Genomic DNA, 17691 nt, shown 5'->3' with positions numbered 1-17691 from the left:
CCGGAGCCCAGCAGGTCGAGGCTGTGGTGGCCGGGAGCGGCCACTGCACTCCAGTCTGGGTGACAGAGTGAGACTCCAACTCAAAAAAGAAAAAAAAGAATAAAAAGAATATCTGTATCTGAGTACTCTTCTATCGTACTCTTTCCATCTATCTTTTCCTTCCTCTATTTTCTCCTTAATCTATTCTTTATATAAATTCTTGCATCTTAATCATTTGAAGTAATACATGTAAAAAATGCTTTAAAAGAACAAAAGTACAAACAAATTAAAAATAATAATGATATTAATTCTTGGGTAATTAGTAAAAAAACAAAATTAAAATAACCAAAAAATTAGCCAGGCATGGTAGCACACACCTGTAATCCCATCTACTTGGGATGCTCAGGCAGAGGGCTCATCTGAGCCCAGGAGGTCAAGGCTACAGTGAGTTGTGATCATGCCACCGCACTCCAAACTAGGCAACATAGGCAACATTGGCTCAATAAATAAATAAATAGATGGGTCACTGGTAATTCTTATATTCTTCTCTAAAGAAATCACACAAACTCAACTAACTTGCTTCTTATGATGTTTAGCTTCCCAAAAGAACTTCTTTCCCATATAGGCTATAGCTCCTGATAAACAAATGTTTCCCATTAGGGAGAAACAAGCCAGAATAAAACAGGATACATGTCACCAAGAAAAGACTAGCAAAAGAGTCACAGTCATTTTATAACTTTATTAATTAAATTCAAAAGTATATCTTGTTTCTTAAGCCGTAATGAACATTAGTAAAATTTTAATATATTCTCTTTTGTTTTACAAAGGTAAAAATCAACTCTCTAAAATATCTTACAATCTAAATATAAGCTTTTATTCTCCTGATGTACAATAATAACTACTATACTTACAGAAAACTTTTATTTTCATTAGAACACTACAATAGCCATCACTAGCTACAGTGGCATTTCATTATCCCTATAGTTTTTCCCAAAAGATGGTGCCACTGAAATAGACCCAAAAAAATGTGTAATAAATTGTTGATATGTTATTTGTTATAATCACTAGCTATAATCACTACTCACTATTAGTTATCAAGAGAACCCAGGGAAAAGAATGATTAATGTCACATCCTGGCTGTGGAAAGGTTTTTTTGTTGTGTTTTTATTTAAATAGAGATAGGGTCTCACTATGTTACCCAGGCTGGTCTTGAACTACCAGTTTTAAGAGATCATCCTGCCTCAGCATCCCCAAAGTGCTGGGATTACAAACATGAGTCATCACGTCTGGCCAGGTTACAGACATTTTAAAACATGTTTACAAATTATCTGACATTTCTCCCATCAAGAGGTGGAATCTATATTTCACCCCTTGAGTCTGTGTATATCTTGGCAACATGCTTCTAACTAAAAGGAAGCAGAGAAGTGATACTATGCAACTTCCAAGACTAGTGCAGAAAATAATCTATGGCTTCTGCTTTTGGGCTGCTCACTCTGGGACTGTGTAACATGTCCAACCTGAGACCTCCAGGCTGAAGAAACTACATAAATGAGTATACAGTCTACATAAAAATTATGATCGCAACCCTACAATAGAAATTTTCCTGACTGTATCACTAAAACCCTTCTATAATTGCCCTTAGGTAATGGTCTTAGATTTTTATATATATATACTCAAAATATAAATATACTGAAGACTTTATCGAGTTAGAAAAACTTTACAAAGACAGTGACTATTCTTGCCAAAAAAGGAGGCAAATGACATCCAACAGACAGCAGATGAGCATGGGAGTGAGGGACGGGGCCCAAGAATCCACTCAGAAAAGCTCATAATTTTCACCAGGAAACTGGCAGGGGAAGAAGGAAGGGAGGAGATGCATGCAAGAGTGAGAATCCTAAAAAGATGAAATGGTTAGGGGAAAAAACTCCCCAAAGACCCTGCAGTGCGTCAGAGGTGAGTACAACAACAGCAACAGCGATATTTTCCTTTGTAAAGGACGGAAGAGGAGTCCCTACTCAACTGCAAACTCTGGAAACTCAATGTTGGGACTGGAGATTGAGAACTTCTCAGAGAGCATCACAAGAAGGTGTTGCACGACCCCCAAAGACATGCAAAGTAATCCCAGGACTGCTTGGTATTGGCGCCACATGTGTCCTTCAGCCATTCCCAGAAGAGTTCTTCACCTTTCTTCAGCACCAGAAACTGGCCAAGGACCACACAGGCCTTATCAAAGCCCCTCTCCTCCAGCTTCTTGCCCAGGATTTTACCAATTCTCCCCAGGCTCCCCACTGGCTTTTCCACCATAGGCTCCGCCATGAAGTCTTGGTGCTTTGCGAGGTTGTCATCTTGATCAGACTCGATTGGCAGCCCCAGCCAACCACTCCTGCCAATACTTCTTATCTTTATATTTTTCCATACTTTTTACTATAAATATTTGTGCCTTTTATAATCAGAAAGAAATATCTATTAAAATTTAAGGGTGAGACACTGTGGCTCACACCTGTAACCCCAGCACTTTGGAAGGCTGAGGCTAGAGGATCAGATCACTTGAGCTCAGGAGTTCGAGACCAGAATAGGCAACATAGCAAACAAAACAAACAAACAAACAAAAATTAGCTAGACTTGGTGGCATACACTTGTAGTGCCAACTACTCGGGAGAATGATACAGAAGGATCTCCAGGCTACAGTGAGCTATGACCATGCCACTGTACCACAGTCTAGGTGACAGAGTAAGACCTCCACTCAAAAATTAAAAAAAAAAAGTAAGGTACATATATGCTACAACCTAGCAATTCCACAGCTTAGAAAGCTATTTGCATATGTGCACAAAAAGAAATGGAAGCAGTGTATCTTACAATTTTAAAAAATGGAAAGTAAGAAAATGACCAGATAAACTGTAATTTATTCTTACTTCAGAATACTAGGCAGGAGATGGAAAGAACAGAATACAGACAAAGATGGGCCTGCACAATATATTATAGAGTAAATAAAAGCAGGTCACAGAATAACATTTTTAATTTACTCTCACACATTTAGGCATGCACACACATACTATATATTTCTATAAGCACATAATTATTTAACTACATAGGAACAGGTCTGTCAAGGATATCCAAACTATTAACTATAGATATCCAGAGGAAGTGATAGTATTAGGAAGCATAGAGAGAAGAATTTTATCTAAATTGTACAGCAAACAACTGCAATGTATTCATGCATTTCTTAGGCAACCTTTAAACTATATTTTCAAAGATAAACTTCACTGCCTTTAAACTGTGCATTAGTAATATTTCCTTGTCTAAGATCAGCAGATATTTCTATAGTATGACCCACAACAGCTTAGATTTCAAATACTTGAATCCATCCTACTCATAAACTACTAAGTTAAAAAACATCAGGAGCCAAATGTATGCCTGATCCATACTAGGGGCTTTATATGTTACCTCATTTAATTCTAACATTAGAATTATCACTCTTTTGTGAGGAAATCGATGTTCAGAAGTTAAATAACCTGGCAAAAAGCACAGGGATATTATATGAGCCAAGATTCAAACTTAGGTCTGATGCCTGGCACTAACGTCCAAATTCTTTCCAGTATACATATCACGCCACCTTGGGAATACCTAAAAGATTAACAGCATAGTAAAAGTAAACAAAATTATGTTTCTAATGTTTCTCTTAAAGAAAAACTAAAGTAGATATCCCTTCAATCCACTTCTAGTTAAACAACTCTACTTCAAATTCTTAAGTTTTCAAATGCCTAAATGACCTTATTTTTATCCCTTAGAAAATGTAAACCATAAAAAGATATATAAACTATAAAAGGTATTTTAAATAGACTAAAAGTTTAAGTATAAATAATGATTTAAAGGTCAAAGAATCTAAACTATTTTTAAATATATAAGTTAAACATACATCACATTCTATAAAATAAAAGTGATTCTCAGCTACTATCACAAAAACAGTATATTATGAGAACAGGCACAGAAATAAAGTATTTTAAAGCTGATTCAATCAAAAAGTATTTACCATGATATTCGAACTGAGATAAAGCCATAATAAGGAACAAATTATTATACAAAACGTACACAATACTTGCTGAAACACAGAAACTAAAAGGAATGTATGCAAGAAAGAAGACAGGACCTTAAAAGTACAGATTAGACGTAACGATAATGAACAAAGGGCCACATTTCATATCCTCTGATCATCCTAAAAGTTAATTCTAAAGGAGATTCAAAAGGCCCCTAACACACACCACACACACATACACACACAAGAATATCCTTCTAGTACCTAACCATAAAATACAATGTTGCAATGCAGTTATACATAATCAGCATCTCTATTGGAAATTCAAAAACCAATCTGGAGAATTTAGGCCAAGATAAAAATGACTATTCTTCTTTCCTAGACAGAGGAAAAAGTGTCTATGTTGAAGATTAGCTTTTTATATATCCAGAAATCAAATTCAATTCATGAAAATAAAGTAGAATTGTTAGCAAGTCTTGTGGATGCATAATGCTAGGCATACTAAAATAATCTGAAGGTTCTAGTCTGCCATACAAAAACAACATAAAACCAGAGATTTTTGTTGTTCTAAATCAAGTCAAGATGTTTAAATTATTTTAATAAAGTACTCTGTATAATCATTAAGTCACTTCATTATGCAATAGTTTTCTAATGTTTCTATTGACAATAAATATAAGACTCCTATTCTATCTGGCTGGCTTTAACTAAGGAAGTATGCATTCAACCATTGATAATCAACTCCTAATCTTCCCAGAGCTCACCTTTTGATAGGCCATTATACCTCCCCACAAAAATGTCCTTAAATCAGAATAAGCAGTCTAAAACCACATGTCTACTATCAATTACTTCCTTCTTTGGCATATGAAGAATTCACATTCTTATTCTCACCATTCCCCCTCCCCATCTTCAAAATGGAATTATGGTTTTAGTTAAAAAAATAAATAGGGCATGGTGGCTTACATCTATAATTCCCACACTTTGGGAGGCTGAGGTGGGAGGATTATTTGAGTCCAGGAATTTGAGACCAGCCTGAGCAACAGAGCAAGACCTCATCTCCACAAATATTAAAAATTAGCAAGGTAGGGCCAGGCATGGTGGCTCAAGCCTGTAATTCCAACTTTTGGGGAGGCCGAGGCAAGAGGACTGCCTGAGCCCAGGGGTTAGAGACTAGCCTGGGCAACTTGGCAAGATCTCATCTCTACGGGAAATCAAAAAATTAGCCAGGTGAGGTAGCACGTGCCTGTAGTTCCAGCTACTTGGAAGGCTGAGGTGGAAGGATCGCCTGAGCCCAGCAAGTAGAGGCTGCAGTGGCCTTGAGTGTGCCACTGAAATCCAGCCTGAGTGACAGAGTAAAACTCCAAATCAAAAAAAAAAAAAAATTAGCAAGGCAAGGTGATGCACCTGTAGTTCCAGCTACCTGGGAGGCTAAGGCAGGAAGACTGCTTGAGTCCAGGAGGTCAAGGCTGCAGTGAGCCATGATGCTACTGTACTCTTGCCTGGGCAAATAGTGAGACTACAAATCAAAAATATTAATAATAACAATAAATAATATTTAGTATGTTTTTGGAAGTCTACTTTAAATGTCAGCAAGTCTTTTTTTGTTTTGTTTTTTAATTTTTTATTTTAAACATGTTGAGTACAATTCAGGGTTAGGTATACAAATGTTCATTATGCAGGTATCCTTATTGATGAGGTGTGCCCTCCCCCTTCCCTGGCAGTTTCCCACTACTGCCAATCTCACCCACCCACACCCTCCCCGGCAGTCTCCCACTACTGCCAATCCCTTTCTTATAGTATTACAATATTTGTCCAAGGTTCGTTTATGAGTGAGAATATGTGATACTCAGTTCTTTATTTCAAATACCAGCAAGTTTTTTCTGTCATTATAACAATACTGTTTTTAGAAGTATCTTATTTTTTTCTAAAGAAAGCAAAATTTTTAAGCTAACCATTTACACAAAATTTTTTCATGATTTTATCTTTAACAAACACACAGAGTTTATAATATATCAAGTACCAGGGCTCTACGTGCTTATGTGTTAGCTCATTCAATCTTAAGATTACCATGGGGAAAAAAATACTATTATTATCTCCATTTTACAGATGAGGAAATTTAGGCATGAGGAAATTTAGGCATGAAAATAAGACACTGGCCCAAGGTCACATTATTAACTGGTAAAGAAGCCAGAAATCAAACCCACATGGTCTCAGAATCAAACTACCAAGCAGCATACTAAACTCCTTCTTCAATCTGATTTAAAAAATTTTTTTTAATTTGCATTATTTTTTTCAATATATTTTTGTAGAGACAGGGTCTCAATATATTACCCAGGTTAGTCTCAAATTCCTGGCCTCAAGTGATCCTCCCACTTTAGCCTCCCAAAGTGCTGGGATTACAGGTGTGAGCCACAACACCTGGCCAAAAATCCTTTAAAATTGTCCAAAATTGTCCAATATTACACTTTGTAGGAGAAATTTTAGAGGGGAAATTTAAAATTTAAATTTTATGGCATTAAATCAATTATATGGCTTCCATAACAGAAGTCATCCTTTTAAAAGGAGTATATTTGGCTTAGTTCATATTATATTATCAAAATGGATTTTCAAAGGAAAAAAGATGTGTATGTCTACATACAATTTCTTTTTAGATTTTAATAATTAAATGTACTATTAGAAATACAAATTTTAAATTTTATAAACATCAAGATTATAAATAAATATAAGCAACAAACCAATTTTCTTATAAATTATATACTAATAAAATATAGAACTGTAATAGAAAATTTATTAGAAGTGTTTATTAATAATAAACGCTTTGAAATTCCAAACTGATGGTCTCTTTTCCAGTATATTACCTTTTTAAAATTATTCTTGACATGTAAGGTGTATTCATTATAAGATTAGAAAAATAGTTAATTTCATATTCTTTTAATAAACTATTGCAGACTTAGCTACATATTTTTAAAACAATTTCATTGTACATATGACAACTACTTAGATAAATCTGAGGATATCTTCTGAAAAGAAATCTCTATCTCTTTCTATCTCCTACTTTTAACTGTGAAAAAAAGAAATGAATTATAAACAAGAAGTAAAAATCTAGTTATAGCCCTCGTTCTGTCACTAAGTAATTGTGTGATCTACGCTTCCCAGAAGCCACTCCTGGGCTTCAGTGTCGTGACTATAGAATGAGAAACTTAAACTAGATAGTACATACAAATCTATACAATTTGAAAACTTTTAAAATTCAATTTTTAAAAACAGTTTTTAAGTTTAAACCTTACCTCATCTGAAGAATCTACTTGTCCCAATGTTCCTGTTGCACCTGCAAAACCTTTTGAGAGGAGAAAAAAAGTTGTCTTTCACAATTGCTATATACTGTTTTACTTTAAAATTATTTTGAAACATAAAAATAAAAAGCTAAGTTTTGTTATGCTTGCCCACCTCATTCTAACAGTTATCTTGGAAAAGTTCAACACTTATCTTGAATAAGTTTGAACCTAATAGGCTGATATTTCACTAGGAAATCTCTAGAGAAAACCTAGATTTAATATAGTAATTACAAATGGTGTTTCAGAAGGATCTGTTTTTTGTTTGTTTGTTTGTTTTGAGTTAGAGTCTCACTCTGTCACCCACACTCGACCTGCTGGGTTCTAGCAATCCTTCCACCTCAGCCTTCCAAGTAGCTGGAACTACAAGCGCGCTACCATGCCCAGCTAATTTTTTTAATTTATTGTAGAGATGAGGTCTCACCAAGTTGGCCAGGCGGGTCTCGAACCCTCGGGCTCAGGCAATCCACTCACCTCAGCCTCCCAAAGCACTGGGATTACAGGCTAAGCCACTGAGCCCGGCTGGATCTATTTTATTTTTATTTTTAGATTGGAAAATATCATTTATTTAGAAAGTAAATGGGAGAGAGAAAAAGAGAGAGAGATTGATTCACCTCCCCAAGATAGAAGGAGAGGGGGCCAAAGTTCAGATCTATTTCTTTTTAGTTTAGTTTAGTTTTAAACCACAGTATACTAAAATATTGAACTAGTAAAGTTTTGGCTACTCTTGAGTAGCACCTGCAACACTTGTCATTAGTTATAACCAGAACATTAACAAATTAATCAAATTCCACTTAAGGAAAATACACTTTTTGTTTTGCCAATCTACTCTTTCTTGTCTCTAAATTTTTACTACTTTTACTACTTTTCTTACACAGAATGACACTGTTCTAGTTCAAAATAAATTTCTTCGATATTGAGAAAAGTTGAAGAAGTTTTTTTGTTTAATACAGGAAAGTTACTATTGCTCAAATTAAACACTTAGACAAACCTTGAACTGCCAGAGTGCTAGTACCAGCAGATGGCTCCTGCATACCATATACAAGCTTATCCTCAGGATATGTAAGTCCAGAGCTCTTCAAAGCTATAAGGTACTTCTCATGACTTTTCTTTGCGCAAGCATTTTCTCCAACACCTAATATTTAAAACAAATTTAAAATCAGAAAAAAATATTCCATTCAAAATCTAAGTACAATCATCTCATTTATATATGTGTGTGTATGTATATACATATATATGTGTGTGTATATTCTAATTAAGGAGGAACTCTACACTAACTAACATAAAATACCTGCAGATAACATTTTTGTGCTTATGTTTGGCATTAACAATCCCAGAATACACAGCATGTTTATAACAAATAGTGAAATCTACTAAGTAGTTGAGTATCTAAAATATGCAAGGGAATATATGCAAGGCACAAAGGGTACAAAGATTGATAAGGCATAATCCTAGCTTTCAAGAAACCTGAAAATTTGTGGTAAAGGAAAGCAGATAGATAATATAGTACAGTAGATGAAATTACATAGCAAAATTCATCATTTGGTTTGAAAATGTGTGCCCTCCTAATACTAGGCATTCAGTTATCCAAAGCAGAGTACTTAGGAAAGGCTTCCTAAAGGAGATGCCTAAATGGATTTTTATCGTTATCTTTTTTTTTTTTTTTTGGTATACCAGGCTATTTAATCAAGTTACTTACAATGTACACATTCCTGCATATGTCACAGGAAACCAAACTTTTCTGTCAAATGTGCTTGATCAAACAGAAGAACTGAGTTCATAAAATGAATTCATTGAAAACTTTATATATAAACCATAGGCATCGGTAAATAAGTTCTTCATTCCATTTTCTTGCCTTAAGTCATGAGCATACCTTACAAGCCCTGTATGACAAATGCTGACACAAACCACTTGTCAAAACTGTCCAGTTTTCAAGCACATGTTGTGCGACAGCCACATATTCTCATCCATGAGGTCAAGGGCAACATAGACTATGAACTGGTTCTGATGAGAATGATCATCTTTGGATTCCTCTTTCCCAGTTGGTAAAAACCCCATTTCAAAAACTAATTTGTCATGGTGGCCAACAATTGCAAGGTAGAAGCTTCTAGATCCTGCCTTCAATATCTAGCTCCTACAGGGAGACTCTGACAATGAAAATGCACAGTCAGTACCAATGGAGGGACAAGCTTGAGCCACATGCCCAAGGCCGACTTTGCGGGCTCCCGCAGATAGGTATTTACAAATATTACAGAGGACATTCCTTTTAATTCCTGCTTTTTATTTTATTTTTTTATTTTATTCCTTTTAATTCTAAGATTTTTATTATCACTTAGGGAATTAAAAGTATAATTTCTATGGAAGTACCAGTTAAAACTAATTTATTCTCAAATATTGAAAAGTTTAGGTTCTATAATTAAACAATATTAGAACATTCATTTTAGCACTTCAGTTTACTAATTATTGCCAACTTTTTGTTTTGTTTTTAATATACTATGGAAGATAAAATAATGGTTAAAAAAAAAAAAAGGCTGGACACAGTGGCTTACACCACTGTAATCCTAGCACTCTATGTAATCCCAGCACTTTGGGAGGATGAGGCAAGAGGATCACTTAAGCCCAGGGGCTTGAGGCCAGCCTGGGCAACATAGTGAGACCTTGTATCTACAAAAAAATCAAAAAAATTAGCAAGGTGTGATGGTATGTGCCTGTGGTCCCAGCAAGTTGAGAGGCTGAGGCGGAGAGATCACCTGAGCCCAGGAGATGGAGGCTACAGAGAGCTGTGATAGTGTCCCACTGTACTCCAGCCTGGGCAAAAGAGTAAGACTCTAACACAGGGGGAAAAAGAAACAGATTGATAATTGAGCAATCTTTGGAAGAAAAATGTATTCTCTATGTGAAAGGCAAATTACCACGGCATTTGCCACCTCTTAGGTAGATTACATATTTAAAATTAAACTCTTAATCACTCTAATTAAATAAATATACAAATGAGTTTGATATTTATTTCTTTCACTGTAAGCCTCAATAATTACAATACAAGCTTTGGGGTTTTTTTGCTTTTTGAGTTGGAGTCTTCACTGTCACCCAGGCTGGAGTGCAGTGGCACCTCATGGCCACCTCAGCATCAACCTGCTGGGCTCAGGCGATTCTTCTGCCTCAATCTTCCAAATAGCCAGAACTACAGGTGTGCGCTACATGCCCAACTAACTTTTTATTTATTTTAGAGACAGATCTCACCAAGTTGCCCCGGCTGGTCTCGAACCCACAAGCACAGGCAATCCACTCACCTCGGCCTCCCAAAGTGCTGGGATTGTAGGCTGAGCCACCAAGCCCAGCCTTGGTTTTTTTTAAATTTCCAGTCTCTGTCTAGGCTGGTCTTAAAAGAAAAAATAAAAATAAAACTCCAACACAGATTAAACAAATAGGAATACACCTCTCCTTCAATTCAAGATCAATATTAAAAACAACCACTTTATAAAGAATAAAATGCCTTCAGAGTCCTATATAAAAAATTACCATCTCCTGAATAATAAAAGCCATGCATTCATCTCAGATGATGAAATTTTCATATTTTGTAATTACCAAAAATATGCTGTCAGCCCTTTGCAACAACTCTGAGAAAAATGAATGCATAATCACCATTTTTATAAGTGAAGAAACTGAAGCTTAGAAAGATAACATGCCTAGCCAGAGTAAGTAATTAAAATGGAAGTGAAGCTAAATTGCAACAAATTTTGAATAAAAACGTAACTTGATTTCCATCAGTAAAAGTTAGCTAAGAAATATGAATACTGTTTAATTTCAAGAAATAAGAATTAAAAATAATTGTAAAAACAGGACAATTACTACAGATCACTTGTAATATAAGCTTTTTTCTTTTTTAGTTGGAATCTCACTCTGTCACCCAGGCTGGAGTGCAGTGGCACACTCACAGCCACCCCGGCATCAACCTGCTAGGCTCTAGCGATCCTTCTGCCTCAGCCTTCCAAGTAGCTGGAACTATAGGCTTGTATTACCATGTCCAGCTAATTTTTGATTTATTGTAGAGATATGGTCTCACCAAGTTGCCTGGGCTGGTCTTGAACCTGTGGGCTCAGGCAATCCACTCATCTTGGTCTCCTAAACTGCTGGGATTACAGGCTGAGCCAGATATGCTTTTTATTTTATTTTATTTTTTTAGTTGGAGTCTCACTCTGTCGCCCAGACTGGAGTGCAGTGGCCGCTCCCAGCCACTGCAGCCTTGACTACTGGGCTCCAGCAATCCTTCCACCTCAGCCTTCCAAGTAGCTGGAACTACAGGCGTGCACTACCACGCCCGGCTAATTTTTGATTTATTGTGGAGATGAGGTCTCGCCAAGTTGCCCAGGAGGGTCTCGAACCCGCAGGTTCAGGCAATTCACTCACCTCAGCCTCTCAAAGCACAGGATTACAGCCTGAGCCACCGAGCCTGGCTCAGATATGCATTCTTATAATGATTAAGAACAATCTGCCTATTCTCCTTCTCATAAGTTGACAGTTTCTGAATAAAGAACCATTTTCTAGGTTGAAGAAATACCAGACATATGATTTTTACCCCTCTCCAGCTTCATCACTGGAACTCAAATACACACTTCCATCATCTTTATCCTTGACTGCATTTGAGCTGCATTTGAGCTGCTTTTCTCGCCCCTTCCAAACTACTGGCAAAATAAATCATCTTTAAAAACACATCTGATCATATCATTCTTATGCTTAAAATATTTTATCACTTCCCACTACATTCAGAATAAGATATAAAATCTTACATGGATCATGAGCAGAATACTGCCTGATCTACATCTAATTTAATTTGTTACTACCCTCTGTATCATTTCACTTCAATCACACTAGCATTTTCTAGTTCCCTATTTAATAATTTTCTTATTTTAAAAATATAAAAATAGAGACAAGGTCACACTATGTTGCCTAGGCTGGTCTCGAACTCCTGAGCTCAAGTGATCCTCCCATCTCAGCCTTCCATAATGCTGGGATTATAGGCATGTGCCAAGGTGCCTGGCCAGTTCCTTATTTTATTTTATTATTTTAGCTGGTTTTTTTTTAGTGGGGTCTCACTCAGTCGCCCAGGCTGGAGTACAGTGACACACTCACGGCTACCACAGCCTACACCTGCTAGGCTCAGGCGATCCTTCTGCCTCAGCCTTCCAAGTAGCTGGAACCACAGGCATGTGCCACCATGCCTCGCTAATTTTTTTGATTTATTGTAGAGATGAAGACTGGTCAAGTTGCCCAAATTAGTCTTGAACCCCTGAGCTCAGGCAATCCTCTTGCCTATGCCTCCCAAATTGCTGGGATTACAGGCATTAACCACCACACCCAGACCCAGTTCCTTATTTTAAAACTGAGTTCATTCCTAACCTTAAATATTCCCACATGCTGATTAGGTGAGTTTCTTTATATTTATCTTGTTTGTGGTTCATTACACATCTTGGATCTATAAATCAATACTTTCCTTCCAAAATGGTAAACTGTACTCATAATTTCTCCAAATGTTTTAGGACTCCAATTACATAAATGCTAGATCATCTGATTCTAATAGGTCTCTGACGCTCTGTTGTGTTTTATTCAATCATTTTTCTTTCTGCTCTCTAGATTAGATAAGGTGTTTATCTGTCTTCAAATTCACTGACTCTTTCTTCTCCCTTCGCCAATCTGCTGCTAAGACTATCCAGTGAGTTTTCAATTCAGTTACTGCACTTTATTAAAACTTTCAATTTTAAAATTTCACTTTAGTTCTCTTTGTTTACATTTATCTGCTAAGATTCCTTATCCCTTCACTCATTAATACCATATTTTCCTTTAATTTCCTGAACATATTTATAGTAGTTGCTTCAACATCTTCACCTGTTCAATTCAATATCTAGGCCATCTCAAGGTCAACTTTTAGTGATTTGTTTTGTTAATTATAGCATACAATTTCACATCCACTAGTTTTTATCACATACTAAATATCCTAATGACATATTATAGAAGATTCTGGGCTGGGCGCGGTGGCTCAAGCCTATATTCCCAGCACTTTGGTAGGCCAAGGCAAGAGGATTGCCTGAACCTGCGGGTTCAAGACCAGCCTGGGCAATGTGGTGAAACCTCATCTCTACAATAAATCAAAAAATTAGCTGGGCATGGTAGCACATGCCTATAATTTCCGCTATCTGGAAAGATGAGGCGAAAGGATCGCCTGAGCCCAGCAGGTCGAGGCTGCGGTGGCCAGGAGTGTGCCACTGCAATCCAGCCTGGGCGACAAAGTGAGACTCTAACTCCAAAAAAAAAAAAAAAAAAAAGGAAGATTCTGGATTCCATTATCTTGCTCTAAAGCATACTAATTTTTATTCTAGAAGACAGTTCAATTACAGGTTGATCACTCAGAAGTCATGAAGGCTTGGTTTAATTTGTGAGAGGCAGATCTGTGAAAAGCTTAAGTTGGCCAGCATGGTGGCTCATGCCTATAAATCCAGCACTTTGGGAGGCTGAGTAAGAGAATTGCCTAAACCCACGGGTTCAAGACCAGCCTGGGCAACTTGGCAAGACCTCATCTCTAAAATTAATCAAAAAAAAAATTAGCCGGGTGTGGTAGCGCATGCCTGTATTTCCAGCTACTCGGAAGACTGAGGCAGAAGGATCACTTGAGCCCTGCAGGTTGGCACTGCAATGGCCATGAATGTGCCACTGCACTCCAGCCTAGGCAACAAAGTGAGACTCCAACTCAAAAAAAAAAAAGTGCTAAAAATAAAAAAAAAAAAAGCTTAAGTTGCTCAAATGGCCTTCTGAAATTGACAGGAATCGTCTCCAAACACTACCTCTCTTACAGATGCTGTCAATTATAGGCTTTGTTAAGGCTAACCCAGGTTTGGGCTTCTGGTGTCTCAGATAGATGCCTGGGGGTATTAATATTAACAAGGTATCTCCAAGCTGGATGGAGTGAAACTCCAATGTCCCCAACACTACTTGACCTCCAATATCTCTATTCTTCTTTTAACCCCACAGCAGTCACTCTCTAGCAGGCTTAGGTAGTCTCATCCCATACATGCACAAGCCAGTTCTCAGCCAAATATTTTCAGAGTCCCCCACAAGTCTGCCTCACTACACCTCAGTGTTCTCCCCTAAAGAGTTCACAGTTTCTAACTGCTTCAGCTGGCCTAAACTGTGATCATGCATCCTTAACTCGGCATCACCAACATGCTCTACTTTAATGCCAGTTTTTTGCACTACAGACAGGATGTTGCCCCTAGAAAAAAAAATCAGAGCAATTGGGGGGCCCATCTCATACTTCTCTTTTCTCTGAAGGGTTACATTCACATGCTGCCTGTTGTTCAATGCTTGAAAATATCTAATTCAGTATCTTTTTAATCTAAGTTTTATGTTGCTTATGACATAAGGGCTGGTCCAGAAGCAGAAGATACATCTACCTGGAATCTAACCTCACCCCATTATCACTCAGCTCCCCTCACCCTCTAGCTAATAACTTCCTCTCAGTCATTAGGTCTTACTTTAAATACCGTTTGCTCAGTGAAACTTCATTGCCTCTCCCACCAGTGAAAGCAAGTCTCCCTTTTATAAACACTTCCTCTATGTTTTCATAGCATTTACTACAGTTTATAATTACACAATTTTTTGGTTGGGGAATTTTACTCACTAGACCATGAACTGTATAAGGACAGGGACAGGATTACATAGTTTACTGCTAACCTTTCCCACTCCATGTTCTATCTAGTGCCTATCCCAGAAACAAACACATAGTGGGTGATTAATAAGTATTTGTTGAAGATATAAATATATCAGACAAGACTATCTCAAAATAACATATGATAAACAATACACACAAAAATTTAACTAAAGAAATAAGCTGAGCTTTAATTTTCAAAGCATGCTGTTCATGAGCCAGCAAAAAAACACTTTAAAATATTTATAACAAGATCTTAAAATAATTGATATACCTATTATATTACAAATTTGAGCAAACTAAAGGTGTAAAAACGATTTTGTATAACAATATACCAGGTACACAAATAGTAAACAATTCCATCTTATAATTTGAACTCTATATTATTATAAAACTCTCAGCTATACAAACCAAAAGTATAGGATATTACAAATAAAAACACAGAAGTGGTTGCTGTTATTGTTTAAAGAAGAGGAGGTGGAGTATAATTATAAATATGTCATACCAAAAGTTAGGAGACCTGGGTTCTAGTCCCAACTCTAACATAAATTGTGAAGTTTTAAAACAGGTCTTTTTTTTTCTTTTTTTAAAATAATATATATGTAGATACAAAAACATAAAACAGGTACAACAAAAGCAGACACTGTTGTTTACTTAATCTCAGGTACTTCAAGGGAAGCACTGACCCCTTCCCAGATATGCTTTCCATGTGATACACACACTGTGGCCAGACCAGGGCTAGGGATTTGGCATGCCTTGGGGTAGGAATTCTTCAGTTTGGCAGGGAGGGCACAAGGGCTGAGAAGGGACTCCAGGTCACTAGCCTCCTGTGGTACTGCTAACCCATGCCTCCTCCTGCCTGTCTCCCACAAGAGCATAATCCATAGGTTAAAGCTTAAATGAAAGGAACAGCAGCAGCCAAAGCACTAACACGTTGGACACAGCCATTTAATTTTTCTGGGGAAAAGTTTCATTATTCACAAAATAATAAGTTCTCTTCTAGCTTTAGCATCCCATGAAAAAAACCTGCAATTTACCTTAAGTACTAAAATAAACAATTTAATTTCTTCTCTTCTAATACTTTACTCACCAGAAGTCAGATCTTTGTAGTTTTGTTGGTTTGTCAAAACCTGAGTAAGAACAGATCTCATTGCTCCTCCCATTTTAGTTAGGTCTTCTAAAAAGGAAATTTGAGGTTCCAAAAGCTGAAGAATTTTGTTAAGGTCTTTTTCTGATGGTACATCAGCTGTTAAAAAAAAAATCATCATCATCAATAATTACTAAAGGTAATTTTCTTTAAGATGTTTTACTAATAATAATAGTATTTTATTCTTTTAAAATTACAGTGGCTTAGATGACAGTATTTTATAATTTAAAGAGTCAGTATAAGAACTCTATTTAGAACATTGGTATCTGCCCAACACGCAGCCTAGGGCAGACTTGCTCAAGATATCAGTCCTTTAGAAAAAAGCAGATGGAGAAAAGAGATGATCTCTTAAGGTATCAAGCATTGAATTTGTGTAAGAAGCATTGGATCTACGGGCCCTATACTGCCACATATATAAATGTAATCATAAGATCATTTCACGATAAAACAGTATTTAAGTTAAAGATGAGATCATGTCCTAGAATACAAGATAGAATTCAAATACGTGAGAGTAATGTAACTAAATTAGGACAAAATTATGTCTGCTCTAAATTTTTTTTTTGTTTTTTTTTTTTTGAGATGGAGTCACTCTGTCGCCCAGACTGGAGTGCAGTGGCCGCTCCTGGCCACCGCAGCCTCGACCTGCTGGGCTCCAGCGATCCTTCCGCCTCAGCCTTCCAAGCAGCCGGAATTACAGGCATGCGCTACCACACCTGGCTGATTTTTTGATTTAATTGTAGAGATGAGGTCTCACTGCCCAGGCGGGTCTCGAACCCGCAGGCTCAGGCAATCCACTCATCTCAGCCTTCCAAAGGCGCAGGATTACAGGCTGAGCCACCAAGCCCAACTAAAAGCAGTACTTTTAACTCCAGCTGCTGCATTTGAAGTGGAGTGGGCCAGTGAGCTGATGCAACGAGACACTAAAAATAATCACCACAAGGAAGAATCAAACATTTTCTCTTCTGCTCAAAATGTAGAAAGATTTTTAATCAACTGCTTGAAAGCTAATATCTCTCTGATATCCCAAGGCTTGTAATATTTTCATATTAATATTTATTAAAACATAAATATGAAGAAAAATGAAATGCCTAAGTTAGTACTGGTCATGGTGGTGATGACTGCATTGAGTGTGCCTAGGGGCTAAGCCTTGTTGCAAGTACTTGTTGCAAGCCTTGTTGCTCTTAATCATCAGGAACCCCTTGGCCAGTTCCCTGCCTCCCTCCCTCATGACCCCTCAGTGCATACAGCACAGAGATCACCCTTTCCTCCTCATGAAGTGCTTTCTTTTCTTGGCTTCTGGGACAGCGTGCTCTCCTAACTGCTCCTTCTAAGTTGCCTTGATTGGTTCCTCCACACCTTGCTAATTCTTTGACCACTGAGTAGTCTCCTTGTCTTAGTTTGTTTTTGCTGCTTTAATAAACCTGGGTGGTTTAAACAGTAGACATTTATTTCTCACAATTCTGAAGGCTAGATGTCCAAAATCAGAGTGTCTCTTCTCCTCCCC

At 37.1% G+C, this 17691-nt stretch overlaps 1 protein-coding gene and 1 pseudogene across 1 annotated transcript in view; both read right to left on the bottom strand.

Annotated features, from left to right (window-relative positions):
• The window catches only part of UBR3 (ubiquitin protein ligase E3 component n-recognin 3 (putative)), a gene marked incomplete at its 3' end in the record, with an annotated part of 111876 nt that overhangs the window by 64686 nt on the left and 29499 nt on the right, over nt 1-17691 (bottom strand). The window contains exons 3-5 of the mRNA XM_021712542.1: nt 16131-16286; nt 8333-8476; nt 7297-7346 (exon numbers count right to left, since the gene is read on the bottom strand). Coding sequence (XP_021568217.1) covers nt 7297-7346; nt 8333-8476; nt 16131-16286 — 350 coding nt within the window. The remainder of the gene's footprint in view (nt 1-7296; nt 7347-8332; nt 8477-16130; nt 16287-17691) is intronic.
• On the bottom strand, nt 2056-4788 carry LOC110595672 (annotated as a pseudogene).

Source organism: Carlito syrichta, unplaced genomic scaffold (assembly GCF_000164805.1).
Source record: "Carlito syrichta isolate Samal-C Ts95f unplaced genomic scaffold, Tarsius_syrichta-2.0.1 Scaffold303340, whole genome shotgun sequence".
Lineage (NCBI taxonomy): Eukaryota > Metazoa > Chordata > Mammalia > Primates > Tarsiidae > Carlito > Carlito syrichta.
The sequence above is the reverse complement of the archived record's forward strand: the minus strand, read 5'-3'. Positions and strand labels throughout refer to the sequence as shown.